Genomic DNA, 20577 nt, shown 5'->3' with positions numbered 1-20577 from the left:
CATGGTGAAAGGACTAGTTTAGGTTGAGTTAAGGAGAGCTGGAGGGAGTTTAATTGGAGTATGAACAGTCCCATGATTATTCAATTTTCAATCAACCACATCTATTATCTTCCCCGAGATACTCATGGAAGACACTTACACATTCTCACCATTTCCTGGGTAAAGGAGTTCAATTGCAAGTCACCAGTTGACCTTGGATAGCTATCAGAGATTAATTTATACAAGTAAAATGCACACATCACCTAAGAGGAAATGCCCCCAAGACAGGAGTATGGTAAGAACAAACTTTTCTGTGGGGAAAAAACAGCATTTCACAATCAAATGCAGCGCATTGTTACAACCAGCCTTTGAGTACAGTTTTGCCTAGAAATTGAAAACAGAAACATGTTTAGTTTATTGACATGAAAGTTTAGTTCAGTATCTTACAACAAAACATACAAGAAGCATTTTCCGACAGGTTCATTATTAGCATGGAAGGAAAAATAACTACTTTAAGTTGACACCAAAGATGGTTCTGAATGGGAAGGTTTTTAGACTTAATCTTTCCGCAGAGGCACAGTTTCCTCAGTGATTCCATCTTTTGTAACAATGCAAATCTTCAGAGCGTCACCGGTGTAAACATCTCTCTCAGCTGCAGAGATGAAAACATCTTTTACCAACTGTAGTGCTTTCTCCAGTGTGAGAGGGACGTGTTCTACATTCTCCATGTTCTTGAATCCAATCTAGCAAAGAAAACGCAGCCAAATCAAGATCTTTATCTACAATGTTTCACTGCATTTAGCTGATAATTTATACATCTTTTGTTAATTAAATAGAAAGTAACACAAATCATGCCTTAAGTTTGAGTTGCTTCATTAGTGACTGGTAAAATGAGAATGTTACAATTCATATTCCCATCAAATAAATCTCCATACTAAGGTAAGAATCTGGCTCTGACAAAGCCCTGCATAATTCTACTTGCTGTGTAAATTGTTAATGAGTGTTGTTGGATCAACAAAAATTACCTGGTTGTCTAGAAGTGGTTGAAGCATAGCACTGGCTGATCCACCAGCTTTGTAAGCATCTCTCTGATAGGATCCTACAGGGTCAAAGCTATACACTGCACCCTTACCTGCATTTAAAGTGAGAAAACACATTCAAATATATACATAAAGAATTAATATAATTACAATTTATTTGCCCACGTATTTCAAAACTAGCAGAAATTCCACTGTATTTGTAGTCAAAAATAACTTATTTGTATAAATTTTTGTTACTGATTCCATTGTGAATCCATATCAACAGAAACTTATATTAGGCATTCTATATACAGAGAAATACAAATTAATACAATATTAGTTTCCTTCACATCCTCAAGATAGATCAAAACTTGAAAGCCAAGGAAGCACCTCCAAAGTATATTAATTGTTATAATGCGGGGAAACACAGTGGGCAGCTTATATACAAGTGCCTCATAATAAGCTGAAAATTGCACAACCTATTAAACTATAGTTTTTGTGAGGAACAAACTGATGCTTACTTGTGGAGAGGAGACAAAAGCACATTTAAAACATTACTTGAAGAACAATACCTCCAATAGCACTCCCTCAGTACTACACTGACCTATCACTCCCAGATTGCAAAGTTGAATCACTAGTGTTCAGCCAGTATTCATGACTTTCTGACTTAAAAGACAAGTCTGACATCTATAAAACCATAAAATATAAGAGCAGAATTAGACCATTTGGCCAATCAAGTCTGTTCCATCATTTGAACATTGCAGAGATGCTTCACACCCATGATCCCTTTATCAATTAATTATCTTTATCGTAAATACAATCATTGACATGATGCCCACAGCCTTTTGCAGCAATAAATTCCACAGATTAGTTACCCTTTCACTGAAGAAATTCCTCATCTCAGTTCTGGCTGGGCCCTCTGGTCCTAATCTGACCTATGAGTGGAAACAGCTTCATGTCCATTTTATCCAAGCTTCTCACTATTTGTAAGTAACCTATTCATCACTGACTACAACAGTTTAAGGCAGCAGCTCAACACAGTCCAAATGGCAATGAGCATAAATAAATGCTGGCCTAATCAGAGATTCCCATATCCCACGAATGAATTAAAATATTTCCAGCAATTTGTGACCCCTCTGGTTTTAATCGTCAACTTCAATCCAGCTTACTTGACAACAGCAATTATTAATAATCTTATTCTGCTTACTACCACAAGTCTTTAACCAGAGCTCTCCAGGAACTGATTCAATTACATTAGGGCTGACGTCACATTTATAACAAAACCAATCTGCTCACTTCCTGTGGTTTAGATGGTAACACTCTTCCCTGAATTCGAAGACTAAAGAACAAGATTAAATCAAAACAAAACACTTGAGCACAAGATCTAGGCTGACACTCCAGTGCAGTATTGAGGGAGTGCTGCACTGTTGGAGATGCAGCCTTTCAGAAGAAATGCCAAAACTGAGGCCTCTTGATGCTTCTCAGGTGGACAAACAGTTCTCAAGACATTATTTCAAAAAGAAGCACAGGAGTTATACTCCGTGGCCACAGATACCCATTCTTCAAATCAACATCACAAAAGAACCTGACACAATGATGCTTATGGGAGCTTGCTGTGTACAAATTAGCTGCCACATTTCCTATTTTATAATAGCTGACTACAGCTATTACAGTAGCCGGAAGGCAATGATCTATTAGTATATTTCCTGTCTCACCTGCAGGACAGACCCAGCAAAGGTGACAGCACAGTGGTATACTGTCAGTGGAGAGCTATCCTGGGAGTCCTCAACATTGACTCCAGATCCCATGAAGACTCGTGGCTTCAAGTTAAACATGGACAAGGAAACCGCCTGGTTACCACATACCGTCCTCCGTCAGCTGATGAATCAGTACTTCTCCATGTTGAACACTTGGAGGAAGTACAGAGGATGGCAAGGGCATAAAATGTACTCTGAATGGGGAATTTCAATGTTCACCACCAAGAGTGGCTCAACAAGGAATACTACTGATTGAGACGGTCCGGTCCTAAAGGACGACACTGGGTCTGCAGCAGGAGTTTAGGGAGCCAACAAAAAGGAAAATATACTTGACCTCATTCCTACCAATCTGCCAGCTGCATCTGTCCATGACAGTATCGGTGACAGCAACCATCACACAGTCCTTGTGGAGATAAAGTCCTGCCTTCACAATTAGAATAACTTCCATCATGTTATGAGGCACTATCACTGTGCTAAATAGAGCAGACTTCACACAGATCTAGCAACATAAGACTGAGCATTCACGAAGCTGCGTGGGCCATCAACTGCAGCACTGTACTCCAGACACTCCCAACATATACTCCAGGATTACAATCAAGCCAGGGTATCAACCCTGGCTCAATGAAGAGTGCAGGAGAGTATTCCAGGAGCAATACCAGGCATACCTGAAGAGGTGGTGTCAACCTGGTGAAGCCACTAAACAAGGCCATTTGCATGTCAAACAGCATAAGCAGCAAGTGATAGACAGAGCTAAGTGACCCCACAACCAACGGATTAGATCTAAGCTCTGCAGTCCTGCCACATTCAATGGTGGACGACGATTAAACAATTCAGTGGAGAAGGCTCCATAAATATCCCCGTCCTCAATGACCAAAGAGCCCCAGCACATCAGTGCAAAAGATAAGGCTGAAGTATTCGCAGATACCTTCAGCCAGAAGTGCTGAACAAATAATCCATCTCTGCCTCCTCCAGTAGTCCCAAGAATTACAGATACCAGTTTTCAGCCAATTCAATTCATTCCATGATATCAAGGAGCAGTTGGAGGCATCGGATATGGCAAAAGCTACAAACCCTGACAACATTACAGCAAAAGCACTGAAGACTTGTGCTCCAGAACATGCTGCTCGTCTAGCCAAGCTGTTCCTGTACAGTTGGAACACTGTCATCCACCCGACAATGTGGAAAATTGCCTAACTACATTCTGTACGTAAACAGCAGGACAAATCCAAGCTGGTCGATTATCGCCCAAGTCTACACTCAATCATCAGTAAAGTGATGGAAGGTGTCATCAGTGCTGTTCAGCAGCATCTGCTCAGTGACAGGTTTGGGATCTGCCAGGGCCACTCAGCACCTGACCTAATTACAGCCTTGGTTCAAACATGGACTGAACAGCTGAATTCCAGAGGTGAGGTGAGAATAATAGCCTTTGACATCAAGGCTGCTTTTGACCGAGTGTGGCATTAAGGAACCCTGGCAAAACTGGATTCAATGGGTATCAGGGGGCAAATTCTTTGGTGGTTGGTATCATACCTGACACTGAGGAAGATGGTTGTGGTTGTTGGAGGTCAGTCATCTCAGCTCCAGGACATCTCTGCAGGGCTTCCTCAGGGTAGTGCCCTAGGCCCAACCAACTTCAGCTGCTTTATCAACAACCCTTGCTCCATCATAAGGTCAGAAGTGGGGAAATTCAATTATTGCACAATGTTCAGCACCATTCACACCACCTCATACACTGAAGCAGTCCGTGTCTAAATGCAATAAGATCTGGACAATATCCAGACTTGGACATACAAGTGGAAAGTAACATTCGCACCACACAAATGCCAGGCTATGACCATTGTGAATAAGAGACAATTTAACCATTGCTCCAAGACATTCAACACCTTTACCATCACTAAACCCCCCATTACAAACATCCTGGGAGTTGTCAATCAGAAACTCAACTGGACTCACCACATAAATGCTGTGGCTACAAGAGTAGGTCAGAAGCTAGGAATACTGCAACTCACCCTCTGACTCCTCAAAGCCTGTTGGCCATCTACAAGGCACAAGTCAGGAGTGTGATGGAACACTCCCCACTTGCCCTGATGGGTTCAGAACCAACAACACTCAAGAAGCTTGAAACAATCTAGGACAAAGCAGCCTGCTTGATTGGCACTGCATCCACTCCCTCAGCCACTGACGCTCAGTAGCAGCAGTGTGTACTATGTACAAGACACGCTGCAGAAATTCACCAAAGATCCTCAGGCAGCACCTTCCAAATTCATGACTATTTCCATCTAGAAGGAAAAGGGCAGCAAATATATGGGAAGACCATCACCTGCAAGCTCCCTTCCAAGTCACTCAGCATCCTGATTTGGAAATATAATTGCCATTTCTTAACTGTCGCTGGGTCAAAATCCTGGAATTTCCTCCCTAATGATATTGTGGGTCAAGGCACAGCAGGTGGACTGCAGCAGTTCAAGGCAGCAGCTCAGGAGCACTCTCTCAAGGGCAACTAGGGATGGGCAAGAAATGATGGGCAGGCAGCAACAAACACATCCCACAAATGAGAGATAAAAAAAAGTCTGTTTAGCAATATCCTGAGATTGTGAAAGATACTTTATAAACAAGTATTTCGTTAATTCAGCAATAAGGAGACAGTGAATAGGCAAACTGTTCCAAAATCTTGGTGAATGCTATACTGTAAAACAGCCTGAACTATTTCACAATTACTGTACTTAGAGGCAAAACAAAGAAGAAACACAAACATAGCAACTCAATCTATCTTTCTCAGGCACAATAGTACATAGACCGACGCAAATAAAAGGTATGACTTGTAAGAAAATACAACAGATGATACGGCCACAACTAAACATTCAATCTCACCTTCCTCATCAAGGCCCCCAATGATATTGTAAACATAGTAAGGGAAAAAACGTCGTGAATACAGAATTGTAGACAGCATTGCTGCTATCGCCCCACTTGTCATTGACTTATTGTTCAAATGTTTGTACATCTGAAATACACAATTACAAATGGATCAGTTAAATACATTTTTAAAATGCAGTTTTAAGCAGCCTGGATATTACAGATATTCTGTAATTCCATATTGATGTATGATATGAATAGCTGCCAATGATCTAGATGAAGGAACCGTGGGCATTGTTGCTACGTTTGCCTTCCACCAGTCTTTGTAGTCTGCAATGTAATGTTGAGGAAGAAGAGAGGCTGCAGAAGAACCTTGTCAGGTTGGGAGAGTGAGCAAAGAAATGGCAGATGAATACAACACGAGAAAGTGTCAGGTTATGCACGTTCGTAGGAAGAACAGAGACGTAGACAATTTTCTACAAGGTGAAATATTTCTGCCAAAGGGACTTGGGCATCCTAATTCAGGATTCTCTTAACATGTAGGTTCATATGGCAGTTAGGAAAGGGAATGCAGTACTAGCATTCATTTCGAGAGAGCTGGAAAAAAGAAACAGCAACCCAGGGCAGTGCAGTGACTCAGTAGCTTGCACAGCTGCCTGACAGCACTGAGGCCCGAGTTCAACGCACATCTGAGTATGGACACTGTCCCCACATCTGCGTGCCCCGGTTTCCTCCCATAGTCCAAAAACGTGCACGTTTGGTGGATTGGTCATGCTAAATCGTCCATAGTGTCCAGTGTAGGTGGATTAGCCGTTGGATATACAGGGTTACAAGGATAGGGTAAGACTGCCTGGGAGGGATACGCTTCGGAGGGTTGGTGTGGAACCAATGGTCCGAATGGCCTGTTTTCACACCGTAGGGATTCTATGTTGCTACGTACTACTGAGGTTGTACAAGTCTCTGGTCAGACCGCATTTCTAACATCATGAGCAGTTTTGGGCCCTATTTAAGGAAGAAGGGGGTCCAGAGGAGGTTTACAAGAATAATCTAGGGGATCAACAGCTTATCAATGAAGAGTAGTCAAGGATACTCGATCTATGCTACATGGAGATCATAAGGATAATGGGGGAGGATCTGACTGAAACTTACAAATACTGACAGGCCTGAGCATGGACACAATATTTCCACCAGCAGGAGAGACAGGGACCCAAGGGCACAGCCTCAAGAGTAAAGGGGCAACCCTTTAGAACTGAGATGAGGAAGAATTTCTTCCACCAAAGGATAGTTAATCAGTGGAATTTATTGCCAAGACATTGAGCAAAAGTAAGTCAGAGAGAAATATTCTTGATTGGTAAGAAGATTATGAAGAGAAGGCAGGAGAATGGTGTCAAGAAACATATTAGCCATGATTAAATGGCAGAGCAGACTCGATCAGCCAAACAGCCTAATTCAATGCTTGTGCCTTAAGGTGTAAAACAATGGAACTAATTTTTAGCCACACAGTCACAAAGAACCATGAATCTACTTCTAATTTGACAACTACAGAGAGGTCACAGTCTGTTGAAGGTTCGGTTTGTTCCCCCCACAAGAAATTCTTCAGAATCTTGGGCAAAGGCGGCGTGTTCAGACAAAGGAAATAAATAGATGTTTTACTGTGCCTGACCATAATTGACATGACCATGCCATACATGAAGCTGCCACCTGGTGGCTAAAGTGAGAGATGCTCCATTGTTCAGATTTCTAATGGAGATAATGAAGATGAACATAAACAGATCATAGAATACCTATAGCATGGAAACAGGCCTTTTGGCCCAATGAGTCTCCACTTCCCCTCTGAAGAGCATCCCACCCAAACCTATTTCCCTAACCCTGATTTCCCATGCCTAACCCAACTAACCTAAAGATCCCTGTGCACTACAGACAATTTAGCATGGCCAATCCACCTAGCATGCACATCTTTGGATTGCGGGAGGAAACTGGAGCACCTGGAGGAAATCCATGCAGGCATGGGGAGAAGGTGCAAATTCCATACAGTCACCTGAGGGTGGACTCAAACCTGGGTTCCTGACACTGAGGCAGCAGTGCTAACCACTGAGCCATCATGCTATATACAAGGAAGAGGTATTAGAAATCCTACAGAGTGTGAAGATAGATAAGTCCCCTGGGCTGGACGGGATTTATCCTAGGATCCTCTGGGAAGCCAGGGAGGAGATTGCCAAGCCTTTAGCATTGATCTTTAACTCATCATTGTCTACAGGAATAGTGTCAGATGACTGGAGGATAGAAAAATGTGGTTCCCCTGTTCAAGAAGGGGAGTAGAGATAACCCTGGTAATTATAGACCAGTGAGCCTTACCTCAGTTGTTGGTAAAGTGTTGGAAAAGGTTATAAGCTAGGATTTATAATCATCTAGAAAAGAATAAATTGATTAGGGATAGTCAGTATGGTTTTGTGAAGGGTAGGTCATGCCTCACAAACCTTATCGAGTTCTTTCAGAAGGTGACCAAACAGGTAGATGAGAGTAAACCGGTTGATGTGGTGTATATGGATTTCAGCAAGGCATTCGATAAGGTTCCCCACAATAGGCTATTGTACAAAATGCGGAGGAATGGAATTGTGGGAGATATAGCAGTTTGGATCGGAAATTGGCTTGCTGAAAGAAGACAGAGGGTGGTAGTTGATGGGAAATGTTCATCCTGGAGACCAGTTACTAGTGGTGTACCACAAGGGTCGGTGTTGGGTCCACTGCTGTTTGTCATTTTTATAAATGACCTGGATGAGGGCATAGAAGGATGGGTTAGTAAATTTGCAGACGACACTAAGGTCGGTGGAGTTGTGGATAGTGACGAAGGATGCTGTAGGTTGCAGAGAGACATAGATAAGCTGCAGACTGGGCTGAGAGGTGGCAAATGGAGTTTAACGCAGACAAGCGCGAGGTGATGCACTTTGGTAGGAGTAACCGGAAGGCAAAGTACAGGGCTAATGGTAAGATTCTTGGTAGTGTAGATGAGCAGAGAGATCTCGGTGTCCACATACACAGACCCTTGAAAGTTGCCACCCAGGTTGACAGGACTGTTAAGAAGGCATACAGTGTTTTAACTTTTATTAATAGAGGGATCGAGTTCCGGAACCAAGAGGTTATGGTGAAGCTGTACAAAACTCTGGTGCAGCCGCACTTGGAGGATTGCGTACAGTTCTGGTCACCGCATTATAAGAAGGATGTGGAAGCTTTGGAAAGGGTGCAGGATGTTGCCTGGTATGGAGGGAAGGTCTTACGAGGAAAGGCTGAGGGACTTGAGGCTGTTTTCATTAGAGAGGAGGTGGTTGAGGGGTGCCTTAATTGCGACATATAAAATAATCAGAGGGTTAGATAGGGTGGACAGGGAGAGCCTTTTTCCTAGGATGGCGACAGCGAGCACGAGGGGGCATAGCTTTAAATTGAGGGGTGAAAGATATAGGACAGATGTCAGAGGTAGTTTCTTTACTCAGAGAGTAGTAAGGGAATAGAACGCTTTGCCTGCAACGGTAGTAGATTTTCCTACTTTAAGTACATTTAAGTCATCATTGGACAAGCATACGGATGCACATGGAATAGTGTAGGTTAGATGGGCTTCAGATTGCTATGACAGGTCGGCACAACATCGAGGGCCGAAGGGCTTGTACTGTGCTGTAATGTTCTATGTTCTATTCAACAATACTCTACTTTCAACAGCCTGTGTAGTTGAATATCTTATGCTGTGTTTTACAAACCATAAATACCTTTAACCTTGTATCAATAATTTTTGTTAGCGTAAGACAGTCACCGTGGAATCCAGTGCATCCAATCACTGTTTGGTCTGTCCTAAAAGGGCATCAAAACAGAAAGGATATAATGTGAAATCTGAATGGCTGGAACATCCTAAAGTAATTTACTGAATAATACTAAAGAGCACAGTCACATCCACTCGTAGTTTAACATCTCATCTGAGAGACAGCACCTCCTACACTGCTGCATGCTTTCAGTACTGAACCACAGATAGTTCTGCTATAACATGTGTTTCATTAACGCAAGATAATAAAATCTTCTTTTCTCTCCATCTTCGGTCCTCCTCCCCCTCTCTCCCTATTTATTCCAGTTCCCTCTCCCCATCCCCCTCTCTGATGAAGGGTCGAGGCCCGAAACGTCAGCTTTTGTGCTCCTGAGATGCTGCTTGGCCTGCTGTGTTCATCCAGCCTCACATTTTATTATCTTGGAATTCTCCAGCATCTGCAGTTCCCAATATCTTTCATTAACGCAAATTGGCTGTAATGTGACAGACAAATACAGGACACTGCTTGGATAACAAACTTTCTGCTGTACAGGTGAAGTGATTCCCTTGTAACGTGATTTTCTCTAGTGCAAGGTCACACATGAACACAGCTATCGCATTATAGGAGGTCCCTGTACAGTGCAAGCCTTGTCTTTTAAGATGAAGTCCTGGAGCAAAATGTGAAATACAAGCCTTGGCTCAGAGACCAGAATACTACCAACTGAACCTTGGTGACTTACAAATTGGAGAAATAAAATTTCCATCATTTCCATCACTGCAACAGTTTAAATCCTGGACTTGATTCAGCAGTAGAGGAAGTGGGGAAGAAAAAAAAAATCTAAACAAGCGGATAAGAGTGCATGGGCCCAAAAGCAGATTTAAATAAAACTGAGACACAAGCAACAATTTACAGACAGTCTGTGTACGAATATCAAGGTACAACTGTCCACTTGCACACACCCCCCATATCTGGTGGTCCGAAAGCAGTGAGTGTTGGGTTAATCTGTGATGGTCAGAGGCTTCCACAAGCAAGGTGGGGAAAGAGGGGAAATTAAGGGACTAAATGGACACAGAACAATGATAAAAGGATAAATAATTGGAATGATCTGGCTATGAGAATCAAACACAAAGCACACTTGAAGTTCCTATACTTCATGAATTTTATCCCAAAGGTTGCCTTCCTGTTCTGCATGGAAGATAAAAATCTATAAATGTAAGATGAAAAGGAAAATGAATTAGAAAGCATACAGTCCTAAAGAGCAAAAGGGATGATTTTTCTTGCATACCATCAATTTGAATCCTTCCCCCACAGAATAATTACCAAAAATGGAAATCTTGACAGTTATTCCTTCAGACTTGGAATGGGAACAAACCAATTCTGCCGTGTCAGAACAAATCACACGAATGAACCTAAGCCCAGGTTGCCCTCTCTTTCACAGGTTGTGCACTTAAAGTTAATGATATAAGAATAATAAACCTCAAAACACGCAGGTCTGCATAACATTGCTCAAAATTCTTTGCATGAATAAAATTATGCTTTTTGCACTTACAGTCTGTAGCATTTTGGAGAGTCCCGACTGTGAATGGAATAACCTTCACTCAGTCGTGTATCTGAAGCAACAATGGAAAAGTCCCCACCAGCTAAGGCCAACACAGTTCTTTTAATAATAACAGCAGGGGAGAAAAAGAAAACAAAAACATCAGAAATACATTCCAAAAAACACAAAAAGAACAATCCAAGGTTGATTTTAATTTTGCACTTTACATGTGCTGGAATTACTGTCAAAATAATCTCAATATGGTTTACACAGATGTTGCTCCAGTCACTCAGTGCAACTGAACATGTACTAAAGTCAGCAACTTCCCATACCCTACTGATTCACTAACTTATTCATAATTGCATGTGTACGTCTCACAGCTGACTCATTCATTTTTCATTCTCGCAGTGAATGCTCTGTTCTTCAGAGTCAGAAGCCACGCACTAGCAGGTTATAGTCCAATAGATTTATTTGGAGAGAGATACTGGGAACTGCAGATGCTGGAGAATCCAAGATAACAAAGTGTGGAGGTGGATGAACACAGCAGGCCAAGCAGCATCTCAGGAGCACAAAAGCTGACGTTTCGGGCGTAGACCCTTCATCAGAGAGGGGGATGGGGAGAGGGAACTGGAATAAATAGGGAGAGAGGGGGAGGAGGACCGAAGATGGAAAGAAAAGAAGATAGGTTTATTTGAAATCAAGTTTTCGAAGCGCTGCCCCTTCATCAGGTGAAGTGTCAGCAAAGGTCAGCACTCTAAAAGCGTGTGATTTCAAATAAGCCTGTTGGGCTATAACCTGCTGTTTTGTGGCTTCTGACTTCATCCACCTCAGTCCAACACTGGCATCTCCACATCATGGCTACCTGCTCTTCAGAGTACAGATGCTCAGGGGAAGTATAACTCTGGTTTTCAAGACAAACATATATTTACAAAATTGCTGATTAGGCCTGAATGTGTCAAAATGCTTTACAGCTAATTAAGTACTTTTGACATGCATTTCTGACATTACAGCAGTGAAACAAGAGCCAATTGTTCATTTGTAAATTGAGATCTGTGTCTCAGCTCCTGCCTCTGTAATTGGATCCTTAACTTTCTGACTCTTAGACTGCAATCAGTAAGAATAGGTGACAATGCCTCCTCTACCATTATCCTCAACATTGGTGCCCTGCAAAGTTGCTTGAGCCCCTACTATACTCCTTGTACACTCATGGCTGTGTGGCCAAATTCCACCCTAACTCCATTTACAAGTTTGCTGATGACATCACAATTATAAGTCGGATCTCAAACAACAAGACAACAGAGTACAGGAAAGAGATCAAGTGCTTAAGTGGCATGGTTAAAGGCAATAATCTCTCTAGTGTCAACAAAATGAAGGAGTTGGTCATTGACTTCAGCAAGCGGAGTGCAGGACATGACCCTATCTGCATCGATGTTGCAGAGGTGGAGATGGTCGAGAGCGTCATGTCCTGGGAGTGATGATCACCAACAATCTGTCTTGGTCGACCCATGGTGATGCAATGGTCAATAAAGTGCAACAACGTCTCTACTTCAAGGGGCTAAGGAAATTTGGTATGTCCACAAGGACTCTTACAAATTTTTATAGATATACCATACAAAGCATTCAATCTCAATGCACCACAGCATGGTATGGCAACCGTTCTTTCCAAGAACACAAGAAACTAGAGTCATGGCCACAGCACAGTCCATCACACAAACCAACTACTGACTCCATCTATAATCAATAATCTATATTAACTCCAACATAATCAAAGACCCCTCCCATCCAGGTTATACCCTTTTCCACCAGGCAGATATAAAAGCTTGTATATATGTATGAATAGATTCAAGAACAGCTTCTTCCCCAATGTTATCAGGCTTTTGATTGGACCTCGAACGTTAATTCAGATCTCTCTATCTGCACCTTCCCAGTGGCTCTAACACTACTGTACATGCTATTCTGCTGCCCTGATGTACTTGTATGGTGCAATCTACCTATATGGCATGCAAAACAACACTTTTCACTATATTAGTTATAACAAGATGCTGCTGCTTGGCCTGTGTTCATCCAGCTTTTTGTTATCTCTTTTCATTATATTCCAGTACGTGACAGTAATAAATTAAACTAAACTAAAACAAATTTTGAAACATGCCAAACACACAGCATCAGCTGTTTCTATCAAACATCTAAAAGTGTATGTACTGTTATGCCCCAAGCTGTTCACCTTGACTTTCATATAAAAGGAAGTAATGTACTACCTTGAACTCATAGCCATTTACTTGCACTCTAAGTTATGTATTGATGCGTTACAAATTCAGGTCTGCCGTAGACACTTTGCTGCTGTGGCACATACACAGCGGTTGCAGCTAAGCATTACATTTTTCTGTGGGCTAGCATCATTTCAGCAAAAGATCTCAGTTTTCCTCTCTAGTTACCCATGTCCTCATCCTTTACAGCCATGATCCGTCTGCAAAAATGAAGACAAAAATCTTTCCAACACAATGGACAGAAGATCCTTTTTGCGTTACATTGAGAAGCTAACAAATTGCCTATTGGGGTGGAGTGGGAAGAAAGCAGTAGTAGGCATTGTCCAAATTGGGAGATGACGGACTATACCCAGGGTGTCCGCCACATCTGCATGAAGCATTAAATTCTGTGCTTGTGGAGACCAATAAGTGAGTGGCAGCCCCTTCCACAGCGCTCTCCCTTCTATCAACTGATAATTTTATTGTCCTCCATTTCTCTCAGACCTTTCCTGATTGTCAGTTCTAGACACCCATGGTCAGCAGAAAAGCCTTCCTATGCATCGATTGATTTCAGCCAACTTTAGGTCTCATTTGAAGGTGGCCTTGTATTACAGATATGAGCAATTTGTTGGATGTGTGGATTTAGCAAAGTTCTTGTTGAGATATCTGTTGCTTTTGATTTGAATATCTGCTGTGTTCCTGTAGCCCTGCAAGATCAAGTATGCATTTAATTGCCTTCTGAAATCATTCTCAATTTCACTTGCACAATCTTCATAGTAGCAAACTCCAGGTCAGGCTGCGCACAGAAGTTCTTCCTCAAAAACCCCTGCATTTCCAGCCCAAACTTCTAAGTGTGCCCTCTGTGAACTGGAATATTCCTCTAACTTAACTAAACCTGATACAATCTTGTACAGAGATAATGGGAACTGCAGATGCTGGAGAATCCGAGATAACAAAGCGTGGAGCTGGATGAACACAGCAGGCCAAGCAGCATCTCAGGAGCACAAGGTGCTGCTTGGCCTACTGTGGTCATCCAGCTCCACACTTTGTTATCTCACAATCGTGCACACATCCATTAAATCTCCCTTTAAATGACTGTATTCCAAATCAAACAACCATTGCTTTCCATTCTAACCTTATAACTAAAATACCTCTTCCACAGAACCACTCTGGTAAACCTCTGCACTCTTACATCCTTCCTAAAGTGTGGTGACCAGAACTGGATGCAATTTTCTAGGTGTGCCCCAAATACAGCTTTATAAGAGTTCAGCATAACATCCTTGCTTTTGTACTCAATGCCTTCAGTTTAAAAATTTCAATAACCCATTTGCTTTGCCAACCACTCTTGCCGTGTCTTTCAAAGACTTGTACAATTATTTCCAGATCCCTGCACTCTGTGAAATTCCCTACAGCAGACGCGTCTAATACCAGAGGGCACAAGCTTAAGGTGACAAGTAAGTAGTTTAGAGGAGATCTGAGGAAAGGTTTCTTCAACACAGAATAGCAGGAAAATAGAACGGGCTGCCTGAGAGGGTGGTGGGGGAAAATACTTTTGAACATTCCGGAAACATCTAGATGAACATTTAAAAGCCAGGGCACAGTAGGCTATGGACCAAGTGCAGGTAAAAGGGATTACAGCAGTTTGACATTTGGCAGCTGACATAAACATGGTGGGCCGAAAGGCCTGTTTCTACGCTGTATGATAATGACTCCGTTTACATTGCCTCTTCCATTCTTTCAACCAAAATGAATTTGCTCATACCTCTTAAGTTCTGTCTGCCCATTCTGTTACTCTATGTTGCGGCAATCAATTGGTTTCAACTCCCTGCTATCACTGGCAAATTTCAAAATTATTCTGAGCTATTAATGGATAAGATCATAAAAACTGATTCAAGTTTTCAAACAAAACAAAAACAATTTTATTTCATCCCTTCAGGAAACTAATCCTCACTGGATCTGCTGCTAGTGTGCAATGTTGATTGGGCTTGCACCATTCTCTCACATTCACTGGAGCTAAAACAAAAACAAATACAAATTTGCTGGAAAAGCTCAGCAGGTCTGGCAGCATCTGTGGAGGAGAAAACAGAGTTAACGTGTCAGGTCTGGTGACCATTCCGCAGAACTGAGGAAGGGTCACCGGACCCAAAACATTAACACTGTTTTCTGCTCCGTAGATGCTGCCTAACCTGCTGAGCTTTTCCAGCAACTTTGTTTTTGTTCCTGATTTATAGTATCCACAGTTCTTCTGGTATTTATTCACTGGAGCGGTTTATCAATGGTATTTAACAGCAGATGAAAGAGAAAGAGAAAGTTGGCATCAGGTCCCCACACACCTTGTCAAACACACTGCCCAGGTTCAGTAGGTCTAGGCCCGAAACGTCAGCTTTTGTGCTCCCGACATGCTGCTTGGCCTGCTGTGTTCATCCAGCCTCACATTTTATTATCTTGGAATTCTCCAGCATCTGCAGTTCCCATTATCTCTCACAGGCCTTTTATTGTCGGCTCCAAAGTGATCATGCTTCACCTCTCTCCAACGGACCCATTTCTGTAGTCGTTATCTAGTTAACTTCTATTCTCTTCCATCCATTCCATGGACCTGTTCACTGCCCATTCCGAACCTGTTCTGAATTCCCAATAGGTTCCTAAGCCTCACTTGCTTAACACCCTCACTCCCCACCACATTTCCCTCCCAGACTTATTAAGTTCTTCCCCTCCAAATCCTGTTTGCCTACTTTCCCCAGTCACATGCCCCTGCCCCATCGACAACACACACTAATCCCAGAACCTTCTTCCTCTGTCTGTCCTCTTCCGAGGCCCGTTTGATCCCAACCACCTCCCATCTCCTCTCTTCCTCTGCCATGGCCCGACTTGGTCTGAAGGCACCTCACACTCACCCTCCATTAAAAGTGTAAGGCGAGAAGCGGTACTGTGTGGGTCTTGCTTGCTGATATCCTTCCATAATGCTCGAAGACTCATACAAATACGACATTTCCTTCCCGAACTGAAGCAGATGCTGTCTCACTGCCAAGATGGCGATTGCTGTGCAACAGTCAAACCCTTCCCAAGCATAGTATCGATAAGCGCATGCGCGAAAAGTACCACTACTAATTGTTTCCCCACCGGAGTGGTACCACATGCGCCTGCGCACGCGTGCCCGCTCCATATTTGGGAGTTCGAGATTGGGCCTGAAATATTCCACGAAATTTGCTTTCTTCTCAGGAGATTTGTACAGATGAAACCTTTACTGCCTCATATAGTCCCAAAACACATGATGGGATCTCGATTGCTGTTGAACATATAATATGTGTAACAAATTTTAAGTTGACTACCTGCCTCGTTGTAGGACTGAAAGTATGAGGGCTCCAGATGGTTGAGAATGAATACAAACAAAATACAATCTTTCACTGCTGTATTAATGAATGACAATAGAAAATTTATTCATGGCAAGATTCCATACACAAAGTGACAGACAATAAAATTCTGAGATAGTAAGAAGTGCAGATGTAGGAGTCAGAGTTAACAGTGTAGAGCTGGATGAACACAGCAGGTCAAGCAGCATCAGAGGAGCAGGAAAGCTGACATTTTGGGTCTGGATCCTTCTTCAGAAATGGAGCAAGGGAACTCTGAAATAAGTAGAGCGGAGGAGTGGATAGGTGGGAGAGAGGACGGAGAGGTCAAGGAGGCGGGGATGAGAGGGAGGGTTGGTCATGGGATTAGGCTGGGGGTGAGGAGATTTCAACACTAGTAAAGTCCACATTGAGAGAATTGGGTTGGAGGTTTCTAAGGCGGAATATGGGGTGCTGCTTCTCCAGTTTCCGAGTGGTGTTGTGACACTGTAGGAGGCCCAGGATGGACATGTCATCCTGAGATTGGGAGGGGGAATTGAAGGACCAAGTGGAGGCTCGGAGACCGCTTTGTCGAGCAGTTGTGCTCTGTTTGTGACAAACAACACCTTACAGTGACGAAGAGGAGGCCCAGCGACTTCTTTGTAGAGCACCTGCGCTCCGTTCAACTTGAACCACTTCAACTCCCCCTCCCACTCCCTGGACGATATGTCCACCCTGGGCTTCCTCCAGTGTCACAATGACAACACCCAGACACTGGAGGAGCAGCACCTCATATTCTGCCAAGGGAGCCTACAACCCAATGGTCTCAGTGTGGACTTTTGCTACGTTCAAAATCTCCCCACCCCTGACCTCATCCCATGACCAACCCGCCTCTCATCCCCACCTCCTTAACCTGTTGTGCTCCTGAGATGCTGCTTGGCCTGCTGTGTTCATCCAGCCTCACATTTTATTATCTTGGAATCTCCAGCATCTGCAGTTCCCATTATCTCTCTCTCCTTAACCTGTCCGTCTTCTCTCCGACCTACCCATCCCTCCCACCTCACTGACCTATCACCATTCCACTTGCCTATCACCATCCCACCCACCTTCCCCAGCCCCACTCCTCTACTCTCTACTTTTTTCAGAGCTCCATTGCCCCATTTCTGAAGAAGGGTCCAGACCCAAAACATCAGCTTTCCTGCTCCTCTGATGCTGTTGGCCTGCTGTGTTCCTCCAGCTCCACAATGTGTTAACAATAAAATTCTGCTTGCTTTGTCTTTTCAGCTGAAAGTGTAGATACTGACAACCTTAATACCTCATGGAAATTGGCACCTTCAATAGCATTGCATCTCCAGTGGCTATAAAACAGGTCAAAGATGGGGAATTCTATAATAAGGAGCTCACCCCTATATACCCAATGCCAGCATCTACCAAACACAAGGAGATGGAATACTGTACACTTGCCTGGATGTGAACAACTCCAATAAGGCTCAAGGAGCTTGAAACCATCACTGTTAAAATAGCCAACTTCATTGGATCTCCATCCATCGGCTAAAAGTGACATCCTCAACAGCAACACATAGCTTCAACAGAATCAAACAAATTTAAGATTCATTGTAGAAAATTATCAAGCCTCCTTCAACGGCACCTTTGAAACCAAAGGCCTCTGCCACCTGGAAGGATGTAGACAGCAAAGTCATAGAATGGAACCTGTAAGTTCTCTTCCCAAAGACATGCAGTCCCAAATTGGAACAATAAGATTGTTTATACGCAGTTGTTTGGTCGTAAACCTGGAACTCTTTTCCTAATAAAACTTTGTACGTATCTCCACAACTGCGGTTCAAGGTATCAACCATCACTGTTTCAAGGTAAATTAGGGTTGAGCAAAAAATGGCAACCTTTCCACTGTTACTCACATGCTATTAAATAATACAAAAAAACTTCAAGTATCACCACCACCATGAGTTTGGAGTCTAGCAGCTTTCAAGGCAGCCTTATGTCGGCAGAACTAGAACCAAAATAGCTGAAATTTTCAACTGGTGTGCCATGATACTGTCCACGTATGTTGGGAATTTTTCCATTGGTAATGAAAATCAATTTAACACAAAGATTTTGTCACCTAAAACAACATTTAACCAAAATTACAACTCATAAAACACATTTTAATAATCAAAGATAATGGGAACTGCAGACTCTGGAGAATCCGAGATAACAAAGTGTGAAGCTGGATGAACACAGCAGGCCAAGCAGCATCTCAGGAGCACAAAAGCTGACGTTTCGGGCCTAGACCCTTCATCATCAAAAGCAAGTTATCAGTCTTTTGATCTGTTCAGTAAGTCTGTAACCACAGTAAATGCAAGTAGTTGTGACATTATAAGCAAGCAATTTAGTTGGAAAAACTGGGTGTGCTGTGGAATTGTTTGAATCATTGAAGCATACCATGATACTGAAAAGGAACTGTCAGACTGGAGGACCACAATAGTCAGAGTCTTCACAAAGGCAACAGATAGAATCAATCCTGTGAAGAGGATCTTCCTCAACATTGATGGCTCCATCAGCTAAGGGCCTCTTTATTCTCATATGAAAAAATACTTGCATTTATATAGTGCTTTTTACAACCACTGGACACCTCAAAGCACTTTGCTTGGTGTGTAGTCACTGTTTTAATATGGCCAATTAAGGGCCTATCCACACCATTTGGGAACTCTGCCATTTGGATAGACCACCACAATTTGTTTCCTGGCAGGCTATAATTGAGGGTCTTTTTTTTGTGCATTCTGCAGCCCATGCTGTGACATCCAGGCAGCAAAGACCCCTATCTGGTAATTGCACCACATAGCATATGACCATTTCCATCCCATCTCTACTTGTGCCTGGATGATCCCACTTGCCTCACTTTTAGGGTGCATTGCTACTGATACTTCCTAATTCCCAGGAAGAGCTCCTTCAACAATCACGGCTCCCTGTACCACTGCTGACTCTTGATTAGCCAGCATACTCTCGGGATCAGTTCCTTCAGGGGGCAGTGGCCATTTAATTGAAAGTCAGATTGTGACTCCTGACCTTGCAAGGCGCACTCTGGGCTTTGATAGTTGGACTCCTGCAATTGCTGTAAAATCCAGCTTGTTTACATTTCTCTTTGCAGATTCTACTTGACTTATTGGGTATTGACATAAATTTTTGTTTTTATTTCAGATCTCCACAGAAATTCAAATTACGTAGGGGTAGATTGGGCATAAGGGATTGAACTACTTTCATGTAGAGATTAAACAGCAACACAGATTACCTAGGCTAGACAATCTATTTTCAATTTATAAATTTGTGTAAATCTATACAACTACCCCCAAAAGAAACCATTGAAAGACAGTACATGAAAGTTAGTCCTCACTTTATTGTAAAAGTTCATTGACAATCTGTTATTTAACATGTTGGAATGAATAACATTGAAATTCTCACAAGCATTTTGAGCATTTGATAATTGGATAAGGATATTAAATTTATTTATAGTAAATTAAACAGAACTATGGAATCCATAATGATGACTCTGTTCTGTAGATTGCACAACTATATTATCGAATGTATTTAATTTGTTTGTAGTACAGCATCTCTCCAAAGATCTTCATATACTTATAGTAACTGTAGGCAAAACTGCAGAGTAGAATAAATATAAAGGACCACACCAAAGAGACAATTATAATGCCGTCTTCTCTGTAATTACAGAAAACCTTTGATTATTTAGAGATACACTAAGAATGCTTTATAGATTGCAGGTAATATATGTTTATATTCATTCAACTAATTTCTAGGATGAGGATTTCTGGAGTATTGTGAAGTAATGTTCAACAGGTTGGGTCTGCACACATTGTAGATTAGAATCAAGTTAATCTTATTGAAACATATAAGATCCTGAGGGAACTTGACAGGATGGATGTTGAAACATGTTTTTCTTTGTAGGAGAAACTTGAACCAGGCAGGTTTCACATCTTCACCAAAGTTTAAAGAGAGTAATAAGAGAATAGCATCTTTTGATGTAGTCACTGACTGGAATTTTTTTAATATAAAAAATTGAACATGAGGA

General features: G+C 42.3%; 1 protein-coding gene across 1 annotated transcript; it reads right to left on the bottom strand.

Moving 5' to 3' along the window:
• Nucleotides 1-370: 370 nt before the first annotated feature.
• Nucleotides 371-16244, bottom strand: psmb1 (proteasome 20S subunit beta 1). The gene is made up of 6 exons (XM_048535429.2): nt 16068-16244; nt 10943-11050; nt 9364-9445; nt 5624-5753; nt 1005-1111; nt 371-722 (listed from the first exon to the last, which is right to left on the bottom strand). Exons 1-6 carry the CDS (start codon nt 16160-16162, stop codon nt 537-539), a joined length of 708 nt encoding a protein of 235 aa, XP_048391386.1. The 5' UTR covers nt 16163-16244; the 3' UTR covers nt 371-536.
• Nucleotides 16245-20577: the final 4333 nt, after the last annotated feature.

The sequence above is a fragment of the Stegostoma tigrinum genome, chromosome 9, assembly GCF_030684315.1.
Source record: "Stegostoma tigrinum isolate sSteTig4 chromosome 9, sSteTig4.hap1, whole genome shotgun sequence".
In the NCBI taxonomy this organism is placed as follows: domain Eukaryota; kingdom Metazoa; phylum Chordata; class Chondrichthyes; order Orectolobiformes; family Stegostomatidae; genus Stegostoma; species Stegostoma tigrinum.
Note: the sequence above shows the minus strand (reverse complement) of the source record. Positions and strands in the feature narration are given on the sequence as shown.